Source organism: Mauremys mutica, chromosome 10 (genome assembly GCF_020497125.1).
Source record: "Mauremys mutica isolate MM-2020 ecotype Southern chromosome 10, ASM2049712v1, whole genome shotgun sequence".
Classification (NCBI taxonomy): domain Eukaryota; kingdom Metazoa; phylum Chordata; order Testudines; family Geoemydidae; genus Mauremys; species Mauremys mutica.
The window spans coordinates 57,055,478-57,080,078 of NC_059081.1; the positions used below are offsets into that span (position 1 = coordinate 57,055,478).

Below are 24,601 nucleotides of genomic sequence, written 5' to 3' on the forward strand. Positions count from 1 at the left end.
AGCTTTCGTGGGCTACAGCCCACTTCATTGGATGCATAAAATGGAACATATAGTGAGGAGGTATATATACATATAGAGAACATGAAAAGGTGGGAGTTGCCCAACCAACTCTAAGAGGCTAAGATCTGTCCTCGCTTACAGACAGCCCCCCAACCTGAAGCAGATACTCACCAGTAACCACACACCACAGAACAAAAACACTAACCTATCCTTGCAACAAAGCCCGATGCCAACTCTGTCCACATATCTATTCAAGTGACACCATCATAGGACCTAATCACATCAGCCACACCATCAGGGGCTCATTCATCTGCACATCTACCAATGTGATATATGACATCATGTGCCAGCAATGCCCCTCTGCCATGTACATTGGCCAAACCGGACAGTCTCTACGCAAAAGAATAAATGGACACAAATCTGACATCAGGAATCATAACATTAACAAACCAGTAGGAGAACACTTCAACTCTGGCCATTCAGTAACAGATTTAAAGATGGCAATTATGCAACAGAAAAGCTTCAAAAAACAGACTCCAAGGAGAAACTGTTGAACTTGAATTGATATGCGAACTAGATACTATCAATTTAGGCTTAAATAGAGTTTGGGAAAGGCTGAGCCATTACACACATTGAATCTATTTCCCCATGTTAAAGTATCCTCACACCTTCGTGTCAACTGTCCAAAATGGGCCATCTTGATTATCACTTCTAAAGTTTTTCTCCCCTGCTGATAATAGCTTCTCTTAATTAATTAACCTCTTACAGTTGGTATGGGTACTTCCACCTTTTCATGTTCTCTGTATGTATAAATATCTTCTTACTGTATGTTCCATTCTATGCATCCGATGAAGTGGGCTACAGCCCACTTCAAGCTTATGCTCAAATAAATGTGTTAGTCTCTAAGGTGCCACAAATACTCCTGTTCTTTTTTTTTAATTGAGAGTTGTGATTTAACAGTCTGCAGATTATAAAGCTAAGAGAAGGTTTAGAGTGAAGTCCAGCTTACTTGTTTCTTACCCGACTGGCCACTAAACACTATGAACATAAACCCGCAGCACTCTGCCATTACTTGGTATTGTCTTAATGTTTAAGTTTCACATGCTTTATATAATCAACACTGACTAATGGGGAGGATGTATCCTGGCCCTCATTGACCTGCTGGTGGAATTGAGGGACTGAGACTGGATCAGCTTCTGCAGCTGGTCATTGAGGGTCTGGATATGTCCTCGCCATTGGCTGCTTCACAGCATTACTCCTGGAGCATACATCTCAGACTCAGAAGTTCTCAGCTGTCCCGAGTACCTGCTTGAGGCAGCTCATGTGGGGGAGGCAAAAGTAGTTCTCAGTTGCTGTTATGATTCCTTCAGTCATGGGCACAGTCAGGGCCCCAACCAATCCCCAAAGCAAGTTAGAGTAGCCACTGGCCTGCTGCTGGTTGAGCCACATGGTCCCCTGGGGAGCTTTCTATCAACAAGGAATGCCTTACAGCGGTGGTTCTCAAACTTTTGTATTGGTGACCCCTTTCACATAGTAAGCCTCTAAGTGCGACCCCCTCCCCTTATAAATTAAAACATTTAAATATATTTAACACCATTATAAATGCTGGAGGCAAAGCGGGGTTTGGGGTGGAGGCTGACAGCTCGTGACCCCTCCTATAATAACCTCATGACCCCCTGAGGGGTCCTGACCCCCAGTTTGAGAACCCCTGCCTTCTGGCTTCCATCAAATGTGCTCCCTACCCTGAATTGCCATCTGCCTGTCCCCTGCCAGCCCTGACACACACCTTGTAGCAGGTAGCCCAGGAAGGTCTGTTGTCAGATTTACACAGGATTCCCTCATACCAGGGCAGCTCTACGGTCACTTTGTGTCACTCTGGCAGCACATAGTGACTTCTGCGAGGCCCAGGATCTGGCCTCCTTCAGTGTCTGCTGTCAAATCATTATTTATCATTGCTCCATTCCTGCTGCTCTGAGACCTTTGGGGCTGCCCCGTCAAACAGCAGTGTCTCCCTCAAAACATATTTGGTGGCTAACACTTCCCAGTAGTTTTCATCTGCTGTATTCAAGCACCACGATGCTAGATGGCCCATCTGCGCCCTTTCTCCATTTACATCCAACCACAATTTGGCCTTGTGTATTTAAAATACTTCTGATTCAACCATTTACCAGAGTGGGGATAGGGAATCCCATTGCAGTTGAGAGACAACCTGGGGACAGTTATAACTGGTGCTGTACATTAAGCAGCTGTTATTTCTCTTTTTAGAAAAGGCTTAGCCCAATGAACACTAATTGTGCCTTGTTGAATGTGTCCATTTAATGAATGATCTTTCTCTAACATGGTGCTTTCAGTGATATCATTCTGCAGCCATACTACCTTTTCCTATGATATTGTAAAAACTCAGAGTTTAAGTATGGTCATGTCATGACAGTACTTAGATGATAAACTGTCAGATAAAACCCAGGATGGTACTAGGAGCACTGTGCTGCTGCAGGTGCCTGTGAGATCTAAACCCAGTTCTGGATCACACATAATTAAAGATCCTATGGCATTGTTTCCAAGGACAAAGATGTTAACAGTTACTCTGAAACAGCCACCGTTTAAATTTTAAAAGAATGTCCTAAAAATAGCTAAATATCAGCTCATGTAATCCCTTAGGCACTATAATTTCATACTAAAAGTAAATCAGGCTGAAAATTTTAAAGCACCATATTGCCACATTATTGTGGTTTTTGGACTTAGCTGAAACCGGCCTGGACCTGGCTTGGCACAAGGGGCTGCACTAGATTTTGTGAAACTGGATACACACATGCCATTTTGAGTCCCACTTTTCTCAGTTGTTTTTCACATAGGGCAATTGTGCTAACTCCCCCAAACTACCTGTTTACATCTCAAGAGAGCTTTTCCTCAGCAAACAATTCTGTCAAGGCAATTTTTTTTAAAGGTTTTGAATGTCAAGGTGTTATAAAAAGATAAAACACACATTCCATGGTCTATGGCGCAGCTGGAGACTCAGAATGAGTTTCTGTAAGCGTTCCATTACTAGCAGGTCTGATAAACGCTTAACTATCAATACACCAGAGATCACATCTTAGACTAGAGTGTTAATGTTCCAAGCCCTCATGAAATACAAAATGCAACAATAATTTACTCTGTTAGCTCTTATTACACAAGTCATTGATTTTTCATTTAGATGTTTGTTAGAGTCACAGATCCCTAATCTTTGTTGCAAGTGTTGCTGAGCTGGCACAGTTCTGCAGGGACTTGATGCAGACTTTCCCAAACTACTTTAATTTTGCTGAATTTCCTCAGTCGAACTTCAAAGTCTTGTTGCAACATGTTTAGATGTTCTTTGCTAGGCTATATCGATCTTTTACTACTGGGCTTCAAAGTACAGTAGAACCTCAGAGTTATGAACAGCTCAGGAATGGAGACTGTTCATAACTCTGAAATGTTCATAACTCTGAACAAAATATTATGGTTGTTGTTTCAAAAGTTTACAGCTGAACATTGACTTAATATAGCTTTGAAACTTTGTTATGCAGAAGAAAAATACTGCTTTCCCTTTATTTTTTAGTAGTTTACGTTTAACACAGTAGTGTACTGTACTGTATTGGCTTTTTTTTATTTTGTCTCTTCTGCTGTCTGATTGCGTACTTCCGGGTCCAACTGATGTGTGTGGTTGACTGGTCAGTTCATAGCTGTGGTGTTCGTAACTCTGATGTTCTACTGTAGAATATTTGACATTTCAAACAAGATGCCAAGGTAAATAACAGATGAATATGTAAATGGTAGAAACTATTTTTAAAGTATAACCACTGGTCAAAGTGGGTTTGTTTAAGAGGAAAGGCTTTTTTCATTTGTTATTTTTCTTCATGAATATCCAAAACTGTAAATTAAGTTCAATAATAGTAATTTTGCACTTAAATAAAGAATATCAAAGCCCTTTACAAACAATGTGCCCAATGTCACAAAACAAGTTGGGACAGATATGGGAATAGAATCCAGGAGTGCTGACTCCCTGTCTGTGGTTTTAGCTGCTAGACTGGTTGCCTTAACTACCTATTAAGACTTGCAGAAGGTTCAAGGTAGTCATGTAGGCACTGAGTTCTTAGCTCCTACTCCTGTGTACAGACTACTACATCTGAACTGAGAAGGTGAAAATTTGCATTTACATTCTTCATAATTAGGACTCTGACGGCCTGATATTTCTTGTTTCCACAGACAACTACAAATTTTTCTAACTTGGCTATTTTTGTGTATGTTTAATTCTTTATCTTCTCCAATATACCTTCTAATCCTCTATAAACAAATAAAATGATCACAGCATTCTACACACCACATATTCATACTTCAAATATTTTGGGGCCTGTTTCTCCCCTGTGCTACTCCAGTCTTATGCAGTCTTACCCCTGTCTAGTTCAGGCCTACTATATTTGACGAAAGATTAAAATGAATGAAGTACATAGCTTATGGAGTAAGATATTTGTACCATTTCAGCATAGAAAAGTCAAATCTCTTTATCATTTTTTGACTGGTGAAACACAAAAATCTGCTCAAATTGGTTTTTAATCACAAAGCCATTGTAATTCTGTTCTGTCAGTCTTTCAGGTTTTCTGTAGAATGCACACTGCTGAAACAGAAACTTCATTTTACCAATGTAGAAACATTCTGATCCAGGAGGAGGGATAGCTCAGTGGTTTGAGCATTAGCCTGCTAAACCCAGAGTTGTGAGTTCAATCCTTGAGGGGGCCACTTAGGGATCTGGGGCAAAAATCAGTACTTGGTCCTGCTAGTGAAGGCAGGGGGGCTGGACTCAATGACCTTTCAAGGTCCCTTCCAGTTGTAGGAGATAGGTATATCTCCTATTATTATATTTAATAACAATGAGTCAGAGTAACTCCCTACTCACTATTTGATGTTCTCTTTCAGACAAAAACCTGGAGCACAAGAGAATATCTGCAGATTTAAACCTAAAGTCTGTAAGTGGAACAGAACAGCGAGATACTTTTCAGTCATCAGTTCAACCTCTGACTAATGCAGGCAGGCTGAAGTCAAAAACATCCACAGTTAAAGCATCCGTCCCTGCAGCCCATCTTGAAACAAAGCCAGATGATTCAATCAAGAAAAAGGGTAAAACAGATTTCTTTTCCTACTACAATTCATCAGTTGTTGTTCAGGGAGGTGATCAGATTTGCAGTGCATCATAGGAGGACTTCATCAAGAGTTGACATGAGGAGGAGAGGCAATGTATTGGGAATGGGATACTAGGGAATATTGCTCTTTACAGAAGACCAGCGTGTGGGTTTTTTCACTCTTCTCATCATTCTGAGGGGTTCATAGGTTTAGTGGATCTGGTTCTGATCTCTTATAAATCAAGGGTAAATTCACTGAAGTTAATGAAGCTACTCCAGTATATGTGAGGGCAGAATCAGGCTCAGTGTAACTAACGTGGGCAGGAGTATCCCTATTCTGTTTGAAGTGCTTGTTCACAAACAAAGTGTCATTTGGGAATTTAAGAATGTGTTGTCAGTGTCTAAAACTAGTGTTTGTTCTAGCTTTGATCCAGGGGCTGGAATGAGGTGAATTTTGTCTAATGTTCTCAGAAGTGGAAGCACCATAGAAATGTTAAGGGTGAAATTGGGGCCTTATTAAGTCAATGGCAAAACTTTCAATACCTTAAGTAGGACCAGAATTTCACTTTAGCCATTCATTACAAGAAGCACTTTGAGATTTTTTTCCCCCCACCAGATTAGACAGCAATCGGTTTGTTCACTTTTGTACAATTTTTTTGTTTGTTTTTAGGTCCAAACATTGAAAAGTCCGTGAAAGATTTGCAACGTTGCACTGTTTCTTTAACTAGATACCGCATGATGATCAAAGAGGAAGTGGATAATTCAGTGAAGAAAATCAAAGCTGCCTTTGCTGAATTACACAGCTGGTAGGTAAATCAGTGTGTGAAAGACCTCTGCAAATCCTGGGCAAAGAGGGTCTCATGCAGGCGTCTCAGGGAAACTTTGTTTAAATCCTGTTTATGTATATCATTTGTTTTTACTCAGAAAAGATACAATGTCAATAAGTCACACCTCTCAGACCTTAAAATGCTAAAAAAAGCATATATTGAGACACATGGGCCCAATCATAATTCCTAACAATAAAATAAACCGACATACAGGGTGGGAGTTGAAAGGTCCTTTGCTTTGGTCTAAATCTGCCCTATTGACCTCACTGGGAGCAGAATCAGGCCAACATTGAACACTTTTGAAAATCCCACCCATAGAATTCATTAAAGTTCTCCCAAAAGAATCCATACAGTGTATAACATAACTTACTGGCCATATTCTGTCCTCAGAGGGGTAAGTGTGATGCCCAATAACTCAAATGGAGGTCATGTGCACACATCTGAAGGAGTTGGCCCTATGGATATATAACAATATAAATGTGATATCATTCTGTGATGGATCTGTTATGGTATCTCATAGGGCTTGCTTCAGCTCCCACTGAAGTCTTTGGTAGTATTTCCAGTTCCTTCATGAGGAGCAGGAGCAGGCACACAGTCCAGTATGCTCAAATAGTGTCTTGAATCAGGGAGTGAAAGGTCTAACTAAAGAGATCACTCATGAGCAAGGATAAATTACATGTAATAAAAATAACCAAGAGTAAAGGTGAAATTTTGCTCTCACCTATGTGGGTGCAGCTAATGGGGTTGCATCCAAATAACTGAAATGATCATTTGGCCCCAAGGCTTTTCTGAGTATATCAGATACAGATTTCTGTTCATATCTAGTGCCCTACCAATACCCTATGCTCTTAGAGGCATTGCTGTGTCAAGGGGGGGAAAGTGAGTTGATCTCTATTCTATGGGGAGTCACACTAATGGAGTGAGACAGTTTAAAAGCAATGACAAAACAGCACCTCTCTCATGTGCCCTGGTCATTCTTGGTCTGTAGCTAGCTTCACCCGCTTATTGAGCTGTCTCAGCCTGCCCCATGTCCCTCCCCTGGGAGGAGAAGGATTGGTTGTAGCTTGTGGCATTCTATTCCCTGTGCAATCACTCTCTGTGATCAAGGGCCACTGCTTGCATTCTGATAGCAAAAATGAACACTGGCCTTTATTTTGAGCAGAGACTCTAGTTCCTGGTGCTTGCTGCTGGAGTTCTATATGTTGTAATTTAATACATTAGGGTAAGAACGAAGACAAACAGTCTTATTATAACATCAAATCCTAGAATGCATAGGAAACACCATCTTGAAAGTACAACCTAGTACCATTAATTTATTCAGCAGTCTCTCCTGTTCAGGATAATAATCAGTGGTCTTACTACGGCTCACACTTCGAGCACTGTACTTTGACTTCGTAGAGTTACATCTCCTTTATACTGGCATAAATGTGAACAGAATTAGTCCCAGAGTCTTCAGTGATACTGTGTACAATAGCTGGGTACTGTGCCTACTATTGCCTTTCTGGTGTTTTCATATTATAGCATTGGCAAGACTCTGTGATTTGACAAAACAAATGAATCTGCACCAAGCAATGTACAGTGGTGTGGGAATAGAATGTGAGATGTTGAGATTGTTTAGGCTTCTGGGCTGGGAACTGTGTGTGAAGGGCTGGCCTTGGGCTCATTCTCATTGGCCAGCTAATTGTAAGTAGGATGATAATTACCCTATGGGTTACAGCTGTGGCTGTGTGGGTTTAATTAATTAATTAGCAATTGTGATTGCTTACCATATTGTATATAAGAGCATGCTGGGAATGAATAAACGCATATGCATACACACACATGCTCTCTCTCTCTCTGCTTGGGATCACATTGAATGCTGAACTTTGTTCCTGCTCTTTTGCGATGCAACAAATGGTGGAGAAGCTGTGGGCCATAGTATCGCTGGCCTGAAAAAAAAAAAAAAAAAAAAGGCGTCCGAGATCCCCCGCCGCAGGAGGGGGAGAGAGGCGGAGGAGCTGCGCTCCGGAAAACTTCCCAGCGCTGTGAAGACGCAGCGGGCAGGGGGCTGAGCGGGGGGGGGGGGGGGCTCGGGTCCCACCTGGCCCCTGTTCCTGAGCCAGCGCTGATGCCTTGCGGTATCGTCCCTGCCAGGCGCTTGTCACAGGCGCTGGAGCGGCGTTCCCGGGGCAGCGGAGTCTAACAGGGCTCTGGTGTCACCTGCAACAAAAACGAAACGCCTTTGCAAGGGCTTTTCCGAAAGCTCCAGTGAGAAATGCCGCGCTCAGCCTGGGTGCGCTCAGTGAATCTTCAACTAGTGTCTGCGCGGCTCCCTCTTGGCAAGTTTGGAGCGTGGCAGAGAGAGGAGAGATCAGGAGTCATAGGAACGGGAGCTACGTGCGTTTGTTACTTACAGGCAATTTGAATCTGTATTTAAATTGGAGAAAGGCCTGGAAAAAAATCCGTGTGTGTGGAGGAGAAGAGGCAGAAGTCAGCCAGTCAAAAGCCTGTGTATGTGTGAGAGTTTATAAGGGAGCAATATTTTCTGACGTGCGAATCTACACTTGGAAACAAAAGTGAAGCATGTTGCATGGAGCAGATTTTACCTTGTGTTTGTAAAATGACTTTGAGGTCTAAGAAATAACCCGTTGGTATAAAAACAAAGAATAAAAAAAAAAAAAAAAAAAAGGGGCGCACCTGAGCTCAGTGTTGAGCGGCAAGCTGCAGGGCGTCTGAAAAGGGAGGCACACCCGAACTCAGAGGTGAGCAGCTAATATGGGAACCGCTGCGTCAGCAGAGGAGAAGACGGTGATACGCATCACGGAGCGGCGGGGAGAAAAGTTCCCCTCTGATGCGTTATCCCGCCTGTTGCGGTGGGGACGAAGAAGGGGACTTTCCGTTAAAACTGTTTGGGAGCGGCTGGGCTGTGAGCTTTGGAAATCGGTGGCTCAGGGCGATAAGGAGGCTTTCTCCCTGAGTCCAGTATGGCTCACCGCGCAGAGAAGACTGGAGGAGTTTGAGGATGAGAGAGAACAACTGCAGAAAATGGCTGATTTTACAGTAACACTGGAACAAGAACTGGAACAGGTTAAATTGATTCTGCATCAGCGAGATCTGCAGTTTGAATCTTTACAGCAAGAGCATCTAGTGCTCATGAAGCAGCTCACCTTAACCCAAGAATCATTGCACACCAAAGAGCAGTCCCTAAATGACCTACAGACTCAATATGATGAGCTGGTGGCCAGGTTAGAGGAATTCCAGGGTGATGTTATTTCCAAGGATGATACGATCCAATATTTGCAGAATGAGAAGATTGTCTTAGAGGTAGCTCTGCAGGCAGCAAAAGCAAGCAAAGAAGAACTTGATGAAGGAGTAAACTTCTTAGGTGAAAGTACTGAGGCAGCATCAGAAATCTTGGCACAATTGAGCCAGGTGGAAAATCTGCAACAGGAAAGTGCCAGCCTGAAGAAACAGACCCAAAAAGTAAAGGAGCAGTTCCTACAGCAAAAGGTAATGGTGGAAGCTTATCGAAGAGATGCAAGTTCACAGGACCAGCTGATTAGTGAATTGAAATCTACAAAGAAGCGGCTGGATTTGGAAGCGAAAGAATTAAAACGGGAGCTACTGAAACTTCAAGGTGAAAAGCAGTCCTTTGATGTTGAACGCTCAAGACTTCAGAAGGAAGTATCCCAGGTTCACCAGCAGATGGTGGAGTTAGAAAGCCACCTACAGTCAGTGCAAAAAGAACGGGCACAAATCGCTGATGGAGGAAATAACCAGGCTTCCCATGAAAGGATTCAAGCTTTGGAGATAGAGCTGCAGGCTGTTAGCCACAGTAAGATGATGTTGGAGACAGAGCTGCAAGAAGTAATTTCACTCACCAGCCAGGAGCTTCAGGAATCTAGAGGTTTCAGGAGGAAGATAAAACGTTTAGAAGAAATAAACAAGAAGTTGGCCCTCGAACTGGAACATGAACGGGGGAAGCTCACTGGTCTTGGTCAGTCTAACACTGCTTTGCGAGAGCACAGCAACATCCCCGAAACAGTACTAGCAAAGAGAGAGGCAGACCTGGTGCAGCTGAATTTCCGGGTTCAAGCAGTCCTAAAGCGTAAAGAGGAGGAGGATCAGCAAATGAGGCAACTTATTCAAGCCTTACAGACTGCCTTAGAAAGAGAAAAGTCAAAAGTTAATAACCTTAAAAAGCAGGTTGCGGCAGCCAAAGTAGATGCAGCACATAACCGTCGTCATTATAGAGCTGCTGTTCTTGAGCTGAGTGAAATTAAGAAGGAGCTACAAGCCAAAGAACTGCTTGTCCAAACCCTTCAGGCTGAAGCAGATAAACTACAAGCTATTATTGACCTCTTAAGACAGAAAGGGGGGATTTGTAGTGAGCGGGCAGACGCCTTGGATAAGACGCCTGCCGCTCGGTTGCTGAAAGCTCTTTACGTGCTTAACTGGTTACATCTTGGTAAAAACAGCCAGGTGCCCCCCGCGATTAAACATGTCAGCGGGATGACTGGGGAAGAGCAGGGTGCGGCCCCCCGACCCTCGGTCAAATGGTTTGATTATCAGCAGCAAATATGGAAAGGACCAGTTGACTTGCTAACGTGGGGCAGGGGTTATGCGTGTGTTGCCACTGATGCAGGTCCCAGGTGGATACCGGCGAAGTGGGTTTGGCCTTGGCTGCATCTTCCGGAGAGCCTTACAAGACGCGCCCAGGCGCCGCGGAACCAGAGCCCCCGGAGGAGAACTGTTTGTTAGCTCTGTCAGGACTTTTCCTGTTTGATCCTCCGTGAATGAGTTACTTGTTTGAAATGATTTTTGCTGTGCCTGAAAGAAATTTTGTGTTTATTATTTAGAGTTAAGATTTATTGTGTTTTTGTTATGTTTTGTGTTGTCTGTTTTCTGGCCAGAATTGTTGTTGTGTTGTTATGTGGTTTGATGTGTCTAGGACCTCCCCCCACCCTCAGTGTCAGTTTGATCGCCTGACATCTGAGGGATCAGAGAGGGGGGAATCCTGCAGAATTTACTGTTGTGTCTTGTTTTTGTTTGTTCGATGTTTTGGGGTTATATGTTAAGGATCGTATCTACTAAATAGAGTAAATTTTGAAAACAGGTATAAAGTTTTAATTTTGGCTTGTGATAGATTGTGGTGTTATGTTGTTATAAGTTGGAAATGTTTGGCGAATGTTTTCATCTTGTTTCCCCTTTTTCTCTTCTTTTGATTGTGAATAAAGGGGGGAGATGTGGGCTCCGAGTAGGACTTGGTGCCTGCCCCCGATCACATGATGATTGAAATACTTGTAACGAATGTTTTTATTTTGTTTTCCTTTTCTCTTCTTTTGATTGTGAATAAAGGGGGGAGATGTGGGAATAGAATGTGAGATGTTGAGATTGTTTAGGCTTCTGGGCTGGGAACTGTGTGTGAAGGGCTGGCCTTGGGCTCATTCTCATTGGCCAGCTAATTGTAAGTAGGATGATAATTACCCTATGGGTTACAGCTGTGGCTGTGTGGGTTTAATTAATTAATTAGCAATTGTGATTGCTTACCATATTGTATATAAGAGCATGCTGGGAATGAATAAACGCATATGCATACACACACATGCTCTCTCTCTCTCTGCTTGGGATCACATTGAATGCTGAACTTTGTTCCTGCTCTTTTGCGATGCAACACAGTGGCAGATCACTTTCCATTGCAGTTCCAAATGTATTTTAGATCATTTGAAAACAAGGTCTCCCTCACCTCCCAGATGGGAATGGAAATATTTAATAGGACAGACACCCTCTAAAGAATACGTAGTACGGGACTGGGTCCTGGATTTAGAGGGACATACCTGCAACTGATGCAGGTCTGCTAGGAAAAAGCAGGAGAGTAAATACAAGGAAAGCCTAGGGACTTGATGACTCATGAAACTGCTAACAGGCTACTGAGCTTTTCATATCTATGTTGCAGCCCAGGTCAGTAGTGACTGAAAGTAGATACCATCTGATGGTTGCTCAATGTCTTTACTGTATGGAAAATAAGCTTAAATCTTGAAACTACTTGCTGATAAATTCACAACTATTTTTAAAAGTAAAAAAGTTGAATTTTGCAGTTCTGGTCTGTTTTCTCTTCTAATTATTCGGTTTGTCTAAAATTGTATTTGTATACTGGACTAGGGAAGATGATCCCACGCGTAAAGTTAAATGTTTATATGGCAATAATCGTCCAATCCATCTAAATAGCAAAGACAGAGCAGGTCACCTTTCTTCTGAAATTGAAACACAAATAGATTTTCCTTTGTAATACACTTTGGCTCAGTGGAAGAACACAGGAAGTGTCAGCCTAGATCATGGCCCATCTAGGCCAGTGTACTGTCTGTGATAGTGGCCAGTACCAGATGCTTCAGAGAAAGGTATAAGGACCCCACATTAGGTAGATGGGGGAAATCTGTGCCCCGCCTAGGTATCATCCTGTTCTCTAATGGCAGAGATTGACTTTAGCCCTAAAATGTGAGGCTTCATACCCATTGCAAAATATTTGTCATAATTAATTACGGTAATAGTGGATGTTCTTGATAACAAGATTTTAAAAGGGATTGGCTATGTTCTTGGCCTCAGCGATTTCCTGTGGTAATGGATTACATAAAAACATAAGAATGGCCATACTGGGTCAGACCAATGGGTCCATCCAACCCAATATCCTGTCTTCTGGCACTGGCCAGTGCCTGATGCTTCAGGGGGAATGAACAGAACAGGGCAATTATCCTGTCATCCAGTTCCAGCTTCTGGCAGCCAGAGATTTAGGGACACCCAGAGAACATGGGGTTGTATCCCTGACCATCTTGGCTAATAGCCATGAACTTATCGAATTCTTTTTTTAACCTAGTTAAACTTTTGGCCTTCACAACATCCTCTGGCAACGAGTTCCACAGGCTGACTGTTTTTGTGTTGAGTAGTACTTCCTCATGCTTCTTTTAAACCTTCTGACTATTAATTTCATTGGGTGACATATGGATTCTTGTGTTATGGGAATGGGTAAATAACACTTCCTTATTCATTTTCTGTACACCATTCATGTTTTTATAGACCTCTAACATATCTCTCCTTAGTGTTCTCTTTTCAAAGCTGAACGGTCCCAGTCTTTTTAACCTCCCCTCATCTGGAAGCTGGTCCATACCCCTAATTGTTTTTGTTTCCCTTCTCTGTACTTTTTCCAATTCTAATATATCTTTTTTGAGATGGGGCAACTAGAACTGCACACAGTATTCAACTTGTGGGTGCACTGTGTGTTTGTATAGTAGCATTATGATATTTTCTGTCCTCTTATCTATCCCTTTCTTAATTATCCCCAGCACTCTGTTCGCTTTTTTGACAGCTGCTGCACATTGAGCAGATGTTTTCAGAGAACTATCCACAATGACAGCAAGATCTCTTTCTTGAATAGTAACAACTAGTTTAGACCCCATCATTTTTTATGAATAGTAGGGATTATGTTTTCCAATGTGCATTACTTTGCATTTATCAACATTGCATTTCATCTGCCATTTTCTTGCCCAGTCACCCAGTTTTGTGAGATCCCTTTGTAACTTTTCACAGTCTGCTTTGGACTTAACTATCTTGTGTACTTTTGTATCATCTGCAAACTTTGCCACCCCACTGTTTACCCCCTTTTTCCAGATCATTTATGAATATGTTAACAGCACTGACCACAGTACAGATCATAGGAGGACGCTGCTATTTACCTCTCCATTGTGAAAACTGACCATTTATCCCTACCCTTTGTTTTCCATCTTTTAACCAATTAGTGATCTATGAGAGGACCGTCCCTCTTATCCCATGACTGCTTACTTTACTGAAGGGCCTTTGGTGAGGGGCCTTGACAAAGGCTTTCTGAAAGTCCCAGTACACTCTGTCCACTGGATCACCTTTGTCCACATTTATTGACACCCTCAAAGAATTGTAATAGATTAGTGAAGCATGATTTCCCTTTACAAAAGCTGTGTTGTCTCTCCCCCAACATATTGTGTTATCTACATATCTGATCATTCTCTCTTTTTTAGCTCTCTATCAGAGAGTACCATAATACTGACTGAGGTTATATAACTCAGAGTGGCCACGTACAAATAGATGGTGGCCAACAGTAAGTGGGGCACTCATTATGCTTAGCCACATGTTTAGAATGAATTTCAGGACACACAAAAGTGAGGTCCTCATGGTGCTAGAATCCAGGCATCACAGAGCAGGGTGCTGTGCCAGCTTCTCCCACTCTGTACAGCCAACGCACCATAGTGCTTACCATCAACAACCCATTTTGTGGCAATCTAGGAGCTCTGCTGAACAGAGACTGCCATTGCTAGTCATGCAAAATTATTTAATGTTTTCAGATAAAAATGCTTTGACGCCATCATGTTAATATTTGCTTATGGCCTAAGTGGCAGTAGTTGCAAACCCAGGTGCATACTGATGAAAGGTGAGTTCATTAACCCGTTGCATCACCGTTAGTTCTCATAGATATTTTGCATGGAACTTTGCATTATAAAACACATTCACAGATTTTGCTAGGAAGCCTTAATGCCTTTTAACTAAGTCAACTGACAGAAGAGGTCTGATTTGCAGCTCATCTTCAACCCACTCTTCCTTTTTGTGCTGGTAGTTTTGCAAATCCAATTAATGTCATTTTTATGTTTAGGTAGTTGCAATCACTTAGTTAGATCTGTAAATGATATTCATTAGGTCATAAAAATGAAGCATGAGCTGTAGAGGTCTGTCTCCAGGAGTCCACCTGCAAATGATCTGTGTTCCCATATTAGTGTGTTCTTCTTCGAGTGATTGCTCCTATGCATTCCAGTTAGGTGTGCGCGCCACGCGTGCACGGCTCTTCGGAAGATTTTTACCCTAGCAACTCCGGCGGGCCGGCTGGGCGCCCCCTGGAGTGGCGCCGCTATAGCGCAGGATATATAGCCCAGCCGGCCCGTCCGCTCCTCAGTTCCTTCTTTCCGCCCGTGACGGCCGTTGGAACAGTGGAGCACAGCTCAGCTGACCTCCACTTCCCTAGCTACTCGTAGTTTTCTCTCGTTCTGTTTATAGTTGTAGTTAACTCTGTTTGTAGAATAGTATAGTGTATTTATTTTACAGGGGTTGGGGTTTATCCCCTTCCCCTCACCCGGGGCCGGGTCCGATGCCCGGTCCACAGGGTTTTCTAATGCTCGGCCGGCCACAAGCCGCTGCCGACAAGAGATCTTCTCCTAAGTGCCTCGAGGGATCTTACCTCACAGATAAGTGCCGCATTTGTGAGGCCCTTAATCCGTGAACAAAGGGGAGCGGGGCTTTCGTTTTAAACAGCTCCTGAGGGAGGCAGCTCTTGCTCCTCCGCTCTCGGCGCCGAGCGCTAGTTAGTTTTCACGGCGCGCTCCCTCGGCACCAGACCGCCGGTGCCGCCAAGGCCTCCTGGCACCACCGTCGCTACCAACGTACCCTCGGCATGGACCCCTCTCCTGGAGGATGAAGAGTTACTCCGGCCAGGCAAGAGCCGTCGAGTCCGGTGCTGAAAAGCTCCCCGGTACGCACCGTGGTCGAGCTCGCCCGGAAGCTGCGTCCGAGCCGCCTGCTCCACAGCTGAGCGCTATGCTCAGTCGGATCGCCCGGCACCGATGTCTGCCACGGCACCGACAATATCCGCACCTTTCACTCCGGCCAGGCAAGAGCCGTCGAGTCCGGTGCTGGAAAGCTCCCCGGTACGGATCGTGGTCGAGCTCGCTAGGATGCTGCGTCCGAGCCGCCTGCTCCGCAGCCGAGCGCTATGCTCCGTCGGATCGCCCGGCACCGATGTCTGCCGCGGCACCGACACGATCCGCACCTTTCACTCCGGCCAGGCAAGAGCCGTCGAGTCCGGTGCTGGAAAGCTCCCCGGTATGGACCGTGGTCGAGCTCGCTATGAAGCTGCGTCCGAGCCGCCTGCTCCGCAGCCGAGCGCTATGCTCCGTCGGATCGCCTGGCACCGATGTCGGCCGCGGCACCGACAATATCTGCACCGTTAACTCCGGCCAGGCAAGAGCCGTCGAGTCAGGTGCCGGAAAGCTCCCCGGTACACACCGTGGTCGAGCTCGCCCGGAAGCTGCGCCCGAGCCGCCTGCTCCGCAGTCGAGCGCGATGTTCAGCCGGATCGCCCAGCACCGATGTCTGCCGCGGCACCGACAGTATCCACACCGTTAGCTCCGGCCAGGCAAGAGCCGTCAAGTCCGGTGCTGGAAAGCTCCCCGGTACGGATCGTGGTCGAGCTCGCTAGGATGCTGCGTCCGAGCCGCCTGCTCCGCAGCCGAGCGCTATGCTCCGTCGGATCGCCCGGCACCGATGTCTGCCGCGGCACCGACACGATCCGCACCTTTCACTCCGGCCAGGCAAGAGCCGTCGAGTCCGGTGCTGGAAAGCTCCCCGGTATGGACCGTGGTCGAGCTCGCTATGAAGCTGCGTCCGAGCCGCCTGCTCCGCAGCCGAGCGCTATGCTCCGTCGGATCGCCTGGCACCGATGTCGGCCGCGGCACCGACAATATCTGCACCGTTAACTCCGGCCAGGCAAGAGCCGTCGAGTCAGGTGCCGGAAAGCTCCCCGGTACACACCGTGGTCGAGCTCGCCCGGAAGCTGCGTCCGAGCCGCCTGCTCCGCAGCCGAGCGCTATGTTCAGTGGGATCGCCCGGCACCGATGTCTGCCGCGGCACCGTCAATGTCCGCACCATTAACTCCGGCCAGACAAGAGCCGTCGAGTCCAGTGCCGGAAGGCTCCCCGGTACGGACCGTGGTCGAGCTCGCCCTGAAGCTGCGTCCGAGCCGCCTGCTCCGCAGCCGAGCGCTATGCTCCGTCGGATCGCCCGGCACCGATGTCTACCGCGGCACCGACAATGCCCGCACCATTAACTCCGGCCAGGCAAAAGCCGTCGAGTCCGGTGCTGGAACACTCCCCGGTACGGACCGTAGTCGACCTCGCTATGAAGCTGCATCCGGGGTGCCAGCTATGGTCGAGCTCACTATTCCCTCCACGCCGGAGACAGTGTCCACGGCGAGGGGGCTGATTGCAACGACAGCATCTACGCTGCCTCAACCCCCGGCACCGCCGGTGGGGGTTACATAGTCGATGGGCAAGCCTGCCTTGATCAGACCACCCTACCTCGGCACCGCACAGCGGCACCGTTCAGAGTCGCGGTCCCGCAGATGTTCTCGGTCCCGTCACCGATCTAGGTCTCGGCTCCGATCAAGCCCCAGGCACCGGGATGCTCGTAGCCACTCCTGATCATCGAGCCTCGCACCCTCGGTCGACCGCCCGGCACAGCTTCGGTGGCAGGTCCCGTTCTCGGTACCAGTCTGTCTACCGGTACAGATCCCCGGTGCCGCATCGAGCGACGTCAGTTACAGACGGAGACTCTACCAAGAGCTTTCAGCTCCTCCAGGGCCATCCAGCCACGCATCAGTGTTGTCCCGTGCGGACACTTCATATGCGTAGCACTCTGTTTTCCGATGTGCCCTCCAGAGTCTTCCAGGAGACCTATCAGTGGTCATTCTGGACGCCGTGGGTGTACTACCACGCCAGAGGCGTACCGGTGATCCCATCTCGCTCCGTTCCCTCCGAGCTCTGGGTGCCAGAGGTGACAATTAGTCGTCCCCGTCCGACCGGTACAGAGCAACCCCCGGTTCGGCACCGGGCTCCCAGATCCCACCGGATCAGGAGGTCGTCCAGGAGCTCGAGCCCACACAGGACCCGCTTGTCCCGGGCCTTTCTTCTTCCTCCTCCCCAGATGAGGCGGGGGCAGGAACATACCCCTCCGGCCCTCCTCTAATCGAAATGCGACCAGCCCCTAAATCCAAAGAGGCTGGGCGTGTGGTCTTACTGGGCCATGAGATGTACCCGGAGGGGGCCCTGCAACTTTGTGTAGCGAACCAGCAAGCCCTGCTTATCCGCTACTGTCGGTGGCGGTGGGCAAATTTACAAAGTCGGTTCTTCGGAACTCCCGTCAAGAGTTCGATGCCCTCCTGCAGCAAAGGACGGAGCTGGAGAGAGCTTCCCTCCAGGCCTCGTTGGACGCAGCTGACTCCGCTGCCATGACTCTGGCCTCGGGTGTTGCCACGCGGCGCGTTTCAGGGCTCCATTTATCGAGCCTTCCCTCGCAGCTGCGGCACGCTATACGGGACTTGCCCTTCAATGGCACAGGCCTGTTCTCTGACAACACTGGCCCTAGGCTGCAGAACCTAAAGGGCAGCAGGGTCACTTTGCTCTCTCTCTCTCTCTCTCTCTCTCTCTGCATACACACGCCGGTAATTCAGCGCCGACGTTTCCGTCCCTAACCTCCGCTCTTACCCTGCGCCTTGACAAGGTCAGGACATGGCCAGCGGGCGTGGCTTACACGGTCGTGGCCATCAATCCGCACCCCAAAGGAGCCAGAATTAGGGTCCTTCTGACCACCAATGGGGCAAAAGCCTACCCATCCTCGCCCCTCCTAAGGACCCCTCTCACGAGCGATTCCTCTGGCAAGAGGTGCGGACGCTCCTCCTCATCGGAGCTATACAGGAGGTACCTAAGGGCGAAGCCTATTCCCCTAAGCGAAGGGAGGTCTCAGACCTATCCTAGGCCTGCAGGAACTCAACAAGTCATGATGCAGATGAGTTCCGCATGGTACCCAGGGCGACCGTCATCCCATCCTGGGATCCCGGAGACTGGTACGCCGCCCTCGATATGAAGGGCGCGTGTTTTTCACGTTGCCATTTCTCTTCCACACAGAAGGTACCCTCGGTTTGGGGCCTACCATCGTTATTCCCAGTATACGGCCCTCCCGGTTGGCCTCTATACAGCCCAGGGGTATTCAAGGTGCATGGCTGTAGTCGCCACCTTTCTTCGCCACCGTCTGATACACGTTCTCCGTGTCTAGACGAGTGGCTCATTCGAAGAACCCCCGGGCCCAAAGTACCAGTCATGTGGGCATCGACACGAACCTATTCCTGTGTCTAGGCCTGATGATCAATAGTAAAATCCACTCTGATTCCCATATAGGGAAGGGAATTCATTGGGGCCGTCCTGGACTCCAGACTCGCCAGAGCCTGCTTTCCTCAGCCTTGGTTTCAGGCGAGGGTAACAATTGTACAAGGTCTACGGACCTTCCCGCCAACTTGGGCTCGCTCTTGCCTCGGTTTCCTGAGTCACATGGCTGTCTACACATTTGCAACTAAACATACCAGGCTTTGCCTCTGTTCACTCCAATCATGGCTCACCTGGGGGTGCCACCCGGGCAGAGATGGCTTACTCGTGGTCGTCTCGTTTCCCCCGAGCAGCCTAGGCTCCCTCGACCGGGAGTCGGCGTCCTCCCCGGTGTATCCGGGGATGCTGTTTCATTCACCCCTCGGGGTCCCTCATGACAGACAGCCCATCTCTCGGCTGGGTGCGCACCTGGTGTAGTTTCGCACTCACGGCCTTCGGTCAGCGCAAGAGCTGGCCTTACACATCAATGTCCGAGAGCTGAGAGCAGTCTGCCTTGTGTACCAGGCGATTCAGCTGGCGGATCGTCTCAGCAGATCCTTCCTGTCTCACAAATGGTGGTTTCCTCCCGTCTTTATCTATTCCGTTTTCCAGAAGTGGGTCTTCCCCCGCATAGCCCTCCTCGCTTTCGCGAGAACGGAAAGAGAGAGAGAAATTCTCCTCGTTCCAAGGCCTCTCCCCAGGCTCGGTCTTGGAGGATTTTCCTGAGGCCCTGGATCAGCCATCTGCCGTACGCTGTCCACTGTCCCCGCTGGTTCACAAGGTCCTGCTCAAACTCCGCAGGGACAGAGCGCCCCTGATCGGGTTCGCTCCAGTGTAACCTGGGCAGCACTGGCACACCATGTTGCTACACCTGTCGGTAGCATTCCTCTTGGCACAGACCCCATGACGTGGAATCAGGGCAACCTTCACCACCCGCTCTTGTAATCCCTGCACCTCACAGCAGGATTCCTGTGTGGCTAAACCGATCCGAGTTACGTTGTTCGGCCTCGGTTCTACGGGATTCTCCGGGGTGGTAGAAAATCGTCCATTCAGTTAAAGTATCTGGCTGAGTGGAAGCGTTTCTCATGCTGCTCCGAAATGCGCAGTGTTTCTCCCGCCGAGATCCCGCTCCATTCCATCTGGTTCCTCAGGGCTTGGAGCGTTTATACACCCCCTCCCCAGTGGGGCCACGCCATAAACCTGGCTCTTCAATCTGGTTCTAACCAGTTTTATGACTGCCCTATTCGAGCCAATGTCAACATGCTCATTGATATACCTGTCCTGCAAGGCAGTTTCCTGTAGTCTTTCCTGCGGCCACACGAGTCTCCGAGCTTCAGACTCTCACATTAGGCCCAAGGTATACTGTGTTCCTCAAGGACAAGGGCAGTTATTACCACGTCCGACCTGCCTCCCTAAGGAGGTGTCGGCCTTTTATATCCACCAGGATATCTTCCTTCCGGTCTTCTTTCCGAAGCCACTCTCTGTGCAAGGAGAGCAACGGTTGCCCTCCTTCGACATCTGCAGGGCGTCCGCAATCTATATCTAGCGGACTGAGCCCTCTCGTAACGCCCCCAAAACCTTCATCGTACCGGCATACCGGACGAAGGGCATACCTGTCTCCTCCTAGAGGATTTCATCTTCAATGACGTTGTGCATCTGCACCTCTTCTGTTTCGGCCCATATGCCATAGAGCCACCTTGCTGCACATTCCGCCAGGGCTCACGCTTCTCAGCTGCCTTCCTGGCTCGCATTCCCTTTCGGGGGATGTGTTGTACACCTATCTGGTCCTCGGTCCACACCTTTGCCTCATTGGTCCAGGAGTCCAGAGCTGTTGCAGCCTCTGGCTTAGCGGTTGCGTTCTGCAACATCTAACTCCAACCCCACCGCCTACGTAAGGCTTGGGAATCACCTAACTGGAATGCATAGGAGCAATCACTCGAAGAAGAAAAGACGGTTACTCACCGTAGTAACTGTTGTTCTTCGAGATGTGTTGCTCCTATCCATTCCAGACCCGCCCTCCTTCCCCACTGTCGGAGTAGCCGGCAAGAAGGAACTGAGGAGCGGACGGGCCGGCTGGGGTATATATCCTGCGCTATAGCGGCGCCACTCCAGGGGGCGCCCAGCCGGCCCGCCGGAGTTGCTAGGGTAAAAATCTTCCGAAGAGCCGTGCACGCGCGGCGCGCACACCTAACTGGAATGGATAGGAGCAACACATCTCGAAGAACAACAGTTACTACGGTGAGTAACCGTCTTTTAGCAGACTGAGAAACATGAGTATTTATTTCTCTATTTATTTCACTTTTAGCTTATAAAGAGCTGCTATGCTAGACAGCACATGCATCAAAATATATTTACAGTGATAAGAAATCAGTTCAAAAGGCACATGGAACCTGCTCCTGCTCCCATTTAAATCAATAGTAAAACTCCCATCTACTTCAGTGGGAGCAGGATCATGCTCATTAGGATACAGAAGTGCCAGCTAGTCTGTAAGAAACTAGAATACAATAGGGCAGGTCCATGCCTCTCAAGTTTCAGGCCCCACAGAACAGTTTCCTTCATACATCACAATGTTACAGCACAGATACTCTAATGGGATGAAGTCTGGGGTGAAAATCTCAGTGATGTGGTGCATCATCTTGCAATTGATTGTTAGTCCTAATTTTTGCCTGATTGAATGTGTGGAAAATCCATCAATCTCTTTGTTTTAACTACCAATACATAGTCATTCCATCAGCCTTCCTGGGAAATAAATATCCTTTCTGGGATAACTTTGTATGCACTGTATATCCTGTGTCCACAATTAGAAGTGACCTGATCATGTGAACACTTGCTCCATGGTGTGGTAACTTAAATGGGACTAGTTACAATAGTAACTGCTGTCACTGGTAGTAAGTGTTTGCAGGATTGGGCCTCATATGTTCAGCATGTAGCACCAGGCTTTGGGATTTTGCTTATGTTACTGATGTCCCATGTTCCTGAATTTAAAGTTAAAGAAAGCATCAGCAGCTGGTGGAAAGAGGATAAGGTAATTAAGAGGAGCACTCAGACTACTGAATAGTTATCACTGTTCTGTTCATTGTAGCTCAGTATATTTATCAGTCTGGTAAAAAGTAAGTACACCTCTACCTCGATATAACGCTGTCCTTAGGAGTCAAAAAATCTTACCGTGTTATAGGTGAAACCATGTTATATTGAACTTGCTTTGATCCACCGGAGTGCGCAGCCCCGCCCCGCCAGAGCACTGCTTTACCACGTTATATCCAAATTCGTGTTATATCGGATGGCATTATATCGAGGTAGCGGTGTAGTTTAACCAGACTCTTGTTTCCATGGCCAAGAGGAGAGCAGCCTGACCTAGTGAGGAATGTTAGTGACATAATGTTATCTTGTTCCCTTCATGCTGGTGATTCCAAAGCACTTACAAATGTAGAGGGATCACTTCACTTCCCGGCTGCAGAAGGAAAGCCACCTATGGGGTGGGAAGGGTCTCAGCAACACTACCCAGCAGTGTAGAATGGAAACTGAGAAGTACCATCCCCAGTCAAACTGCAGGGGTATTTAGGTGGGCTGAATGCATTAAACCAGACTGGAAATTGGCCCATTCTTAGTACATGAAGCTAGCACCCCTATTCTTGGAAAAAGAGCCATGGGATTTTTAATTAACACACTTGGTCAGGACTTTTGTTCTTATGTCTCCCCTGAAGGATAAAGGACGTTTTAGTTTCTATTGTTTTCTTTTAGTTTTGTTTTTTCCTTTGATTCAGTAGTAGGTGTCATCCCTTCCATCCTTTCTTTTTAAGAAACTAGAATACAATAGGGCAGGTCCATGCCTCTCAAGTTCCTTGAAATCAGTATCAAATCAGTCTTTAGGGTATTCCAATATCTCTTTCTGAGAAGGAGTGACTAGTTTTTCACTTCACTGGCTTACCAATTGCAGCAGGAGCAAAGGAGTGCAGAGACAACTTCATCTGGCTGCTTCTTGCCCCTAAACAGCAACTTGTCCCATTATTACAAAGGAAAATTAACATTGCACGTGGTCAGAGACATCTTGAGATTTTCAGCAGATTGTTCCAGAGTGTTTTCTGTCCTTAGTAGCAGAGACTATAGGGCCAGGGGTGGCAACAGCTGGAGGAAGTCTTATGTCTCCAGCCAGCTTGTAAATCACCTTGTGTTTTTAACTGATGGCAGAAGATTACTCCTGAATGAGCTCAGTCAAGGCTGTTGTTAAAAAAGTCACCTATGTGACAAAACGGTGCTTTTTCCCCCATCTTAACTGAAAGGAATTATATGGAGCAGATGTGCTGTGTCGCACTGTAACATCTTGAAGGAATGCAGCGCTTATTTCCTCAATTAACTTGTAATGAAACAGGGCCAAAAAACAATCCTGGAAATATGTCAGTTTAAAAATAAACACCGCAGGACAGGAAGTTTAAAAGGCACTTGAGTCGGTGTAATTCTTCCCTTAAAAGCCCCAGATAATGTGATAATGACATACTTTTATATGCTGCCTTTCATCCCAAAGAATCCAAAGCATTTTGTAGACCCTGGGCTGGACTATGTGTGGTCCTTGTATTACCCTTTTGCTCCCTGGTGCACAATGTACCATGCCTCCTTTGTCCAGATTGTGCCTTGTCCCCAGATTGTGCCTCTTGTGCCACAACTAGGCACTGGCCCAGTCCCTGTCCTGGGAGGAGCACAGGGATTATGCCCTGCTCATTTCCTCAAGAATACTGGCAAACCTCAAAGGGGGTGTGGGGAGGCAAAGACAGGACCTCATCCCTCCTCCACCTAGCAGGCACAACTGGCTGGATGCAAAGAAAACACCCTAGGTGCATGCCCACTGTGCCTCACACGTGCACCTGGAAGCCATCAAGAGGGTTTTACATTGCACATGGTTGCCAGTTGGTTCTTCAGCACACCCAACACTGGCATGTGTCTATCAGGCATACTTGACCTTAAAATATAAATAAAAATCAGTTCATCGACTACTCAGATGCAGCCAACTCTGGGATGCAACTGTGTATCAGCACACAGCCACATTATAGACCAGTTAGGGACAGTACATGAAGAAGAATTCTATATGCCAATTAGACTGCAGGGGGAATTTAGGAAGGCAGAATGTACTTCTCACCCTCCCCCCAATTAGAATTTGATCAAGACACAGTGGCTGGGGCTAACACTTGTATACTATAATAGCATGTTCTCACTTTCCCATGAAAAGGCTGCATAAGGATTTTGGGGGGAAAAATAGCCCCCAGGAAATTTGAGTGAAATGTAGGAAGCACAAAAGGAGCCACAGTCCTCATAACACCTTTCACCAGAAAATCATTTTCACATATCAGACATCTACGCACAAAGTCATATGGAGAACTAAAAGGAACCATCTGCTATTTGCCCATATGGTCCACTTCCCACCACAAATGGAAAATAATCTGTAGAGAATAATAAGGGGCAGATTTAATTACATCGCATGCAGAACTGGCCCAAACAGACATCCTCTCTCCTTTTCATCTCAGACATATTCATAGCTCCAGTGCCTTAAAGTGGACACTAAAAACACTACAGTCAAGATTTTTGATGTGAGCAAATAGTACTTGAAAGCTTTTCCATATGGTGGATAGGAACTGGTACCATAATAATGCTGGAAAAACGAAGACGTATTCAAACAAATCCT

At 46.9% G+C, this 24,601-nt stretch overlaps 1 protein-coding gene across 8 annotated transcripts in view; it reads left to right on the forward strand.

The window, feature by feature from the left end:
- SPATS2L (spermatogenesis associated serine rich 2 like) overlaps positions 1 to 24,601 on the forward strand; it is a 130,579-nt gene that overhangs the window by 80,362 nt on the left and 25,616 nt on the right. For all 8 annotated transcript variants that reach the window (XM_045032285.1, XM_045032282.1, XM_045032280.1 and 5 more), the window contains 2 exons: positions 4,933 to 5,133; positions 5,806 to 5,941. In XM_045032285.1, coding sequence (XP_044888220.1) covers positions 4,933 to 5,133; positions 5,806 to 5,941 — 337 coding nt within the window. The remainder of the gene's footprint in view (positions 1 to 4,932; positions 5,134 to 5,805; positions 5,942 to 24,601) is intronic.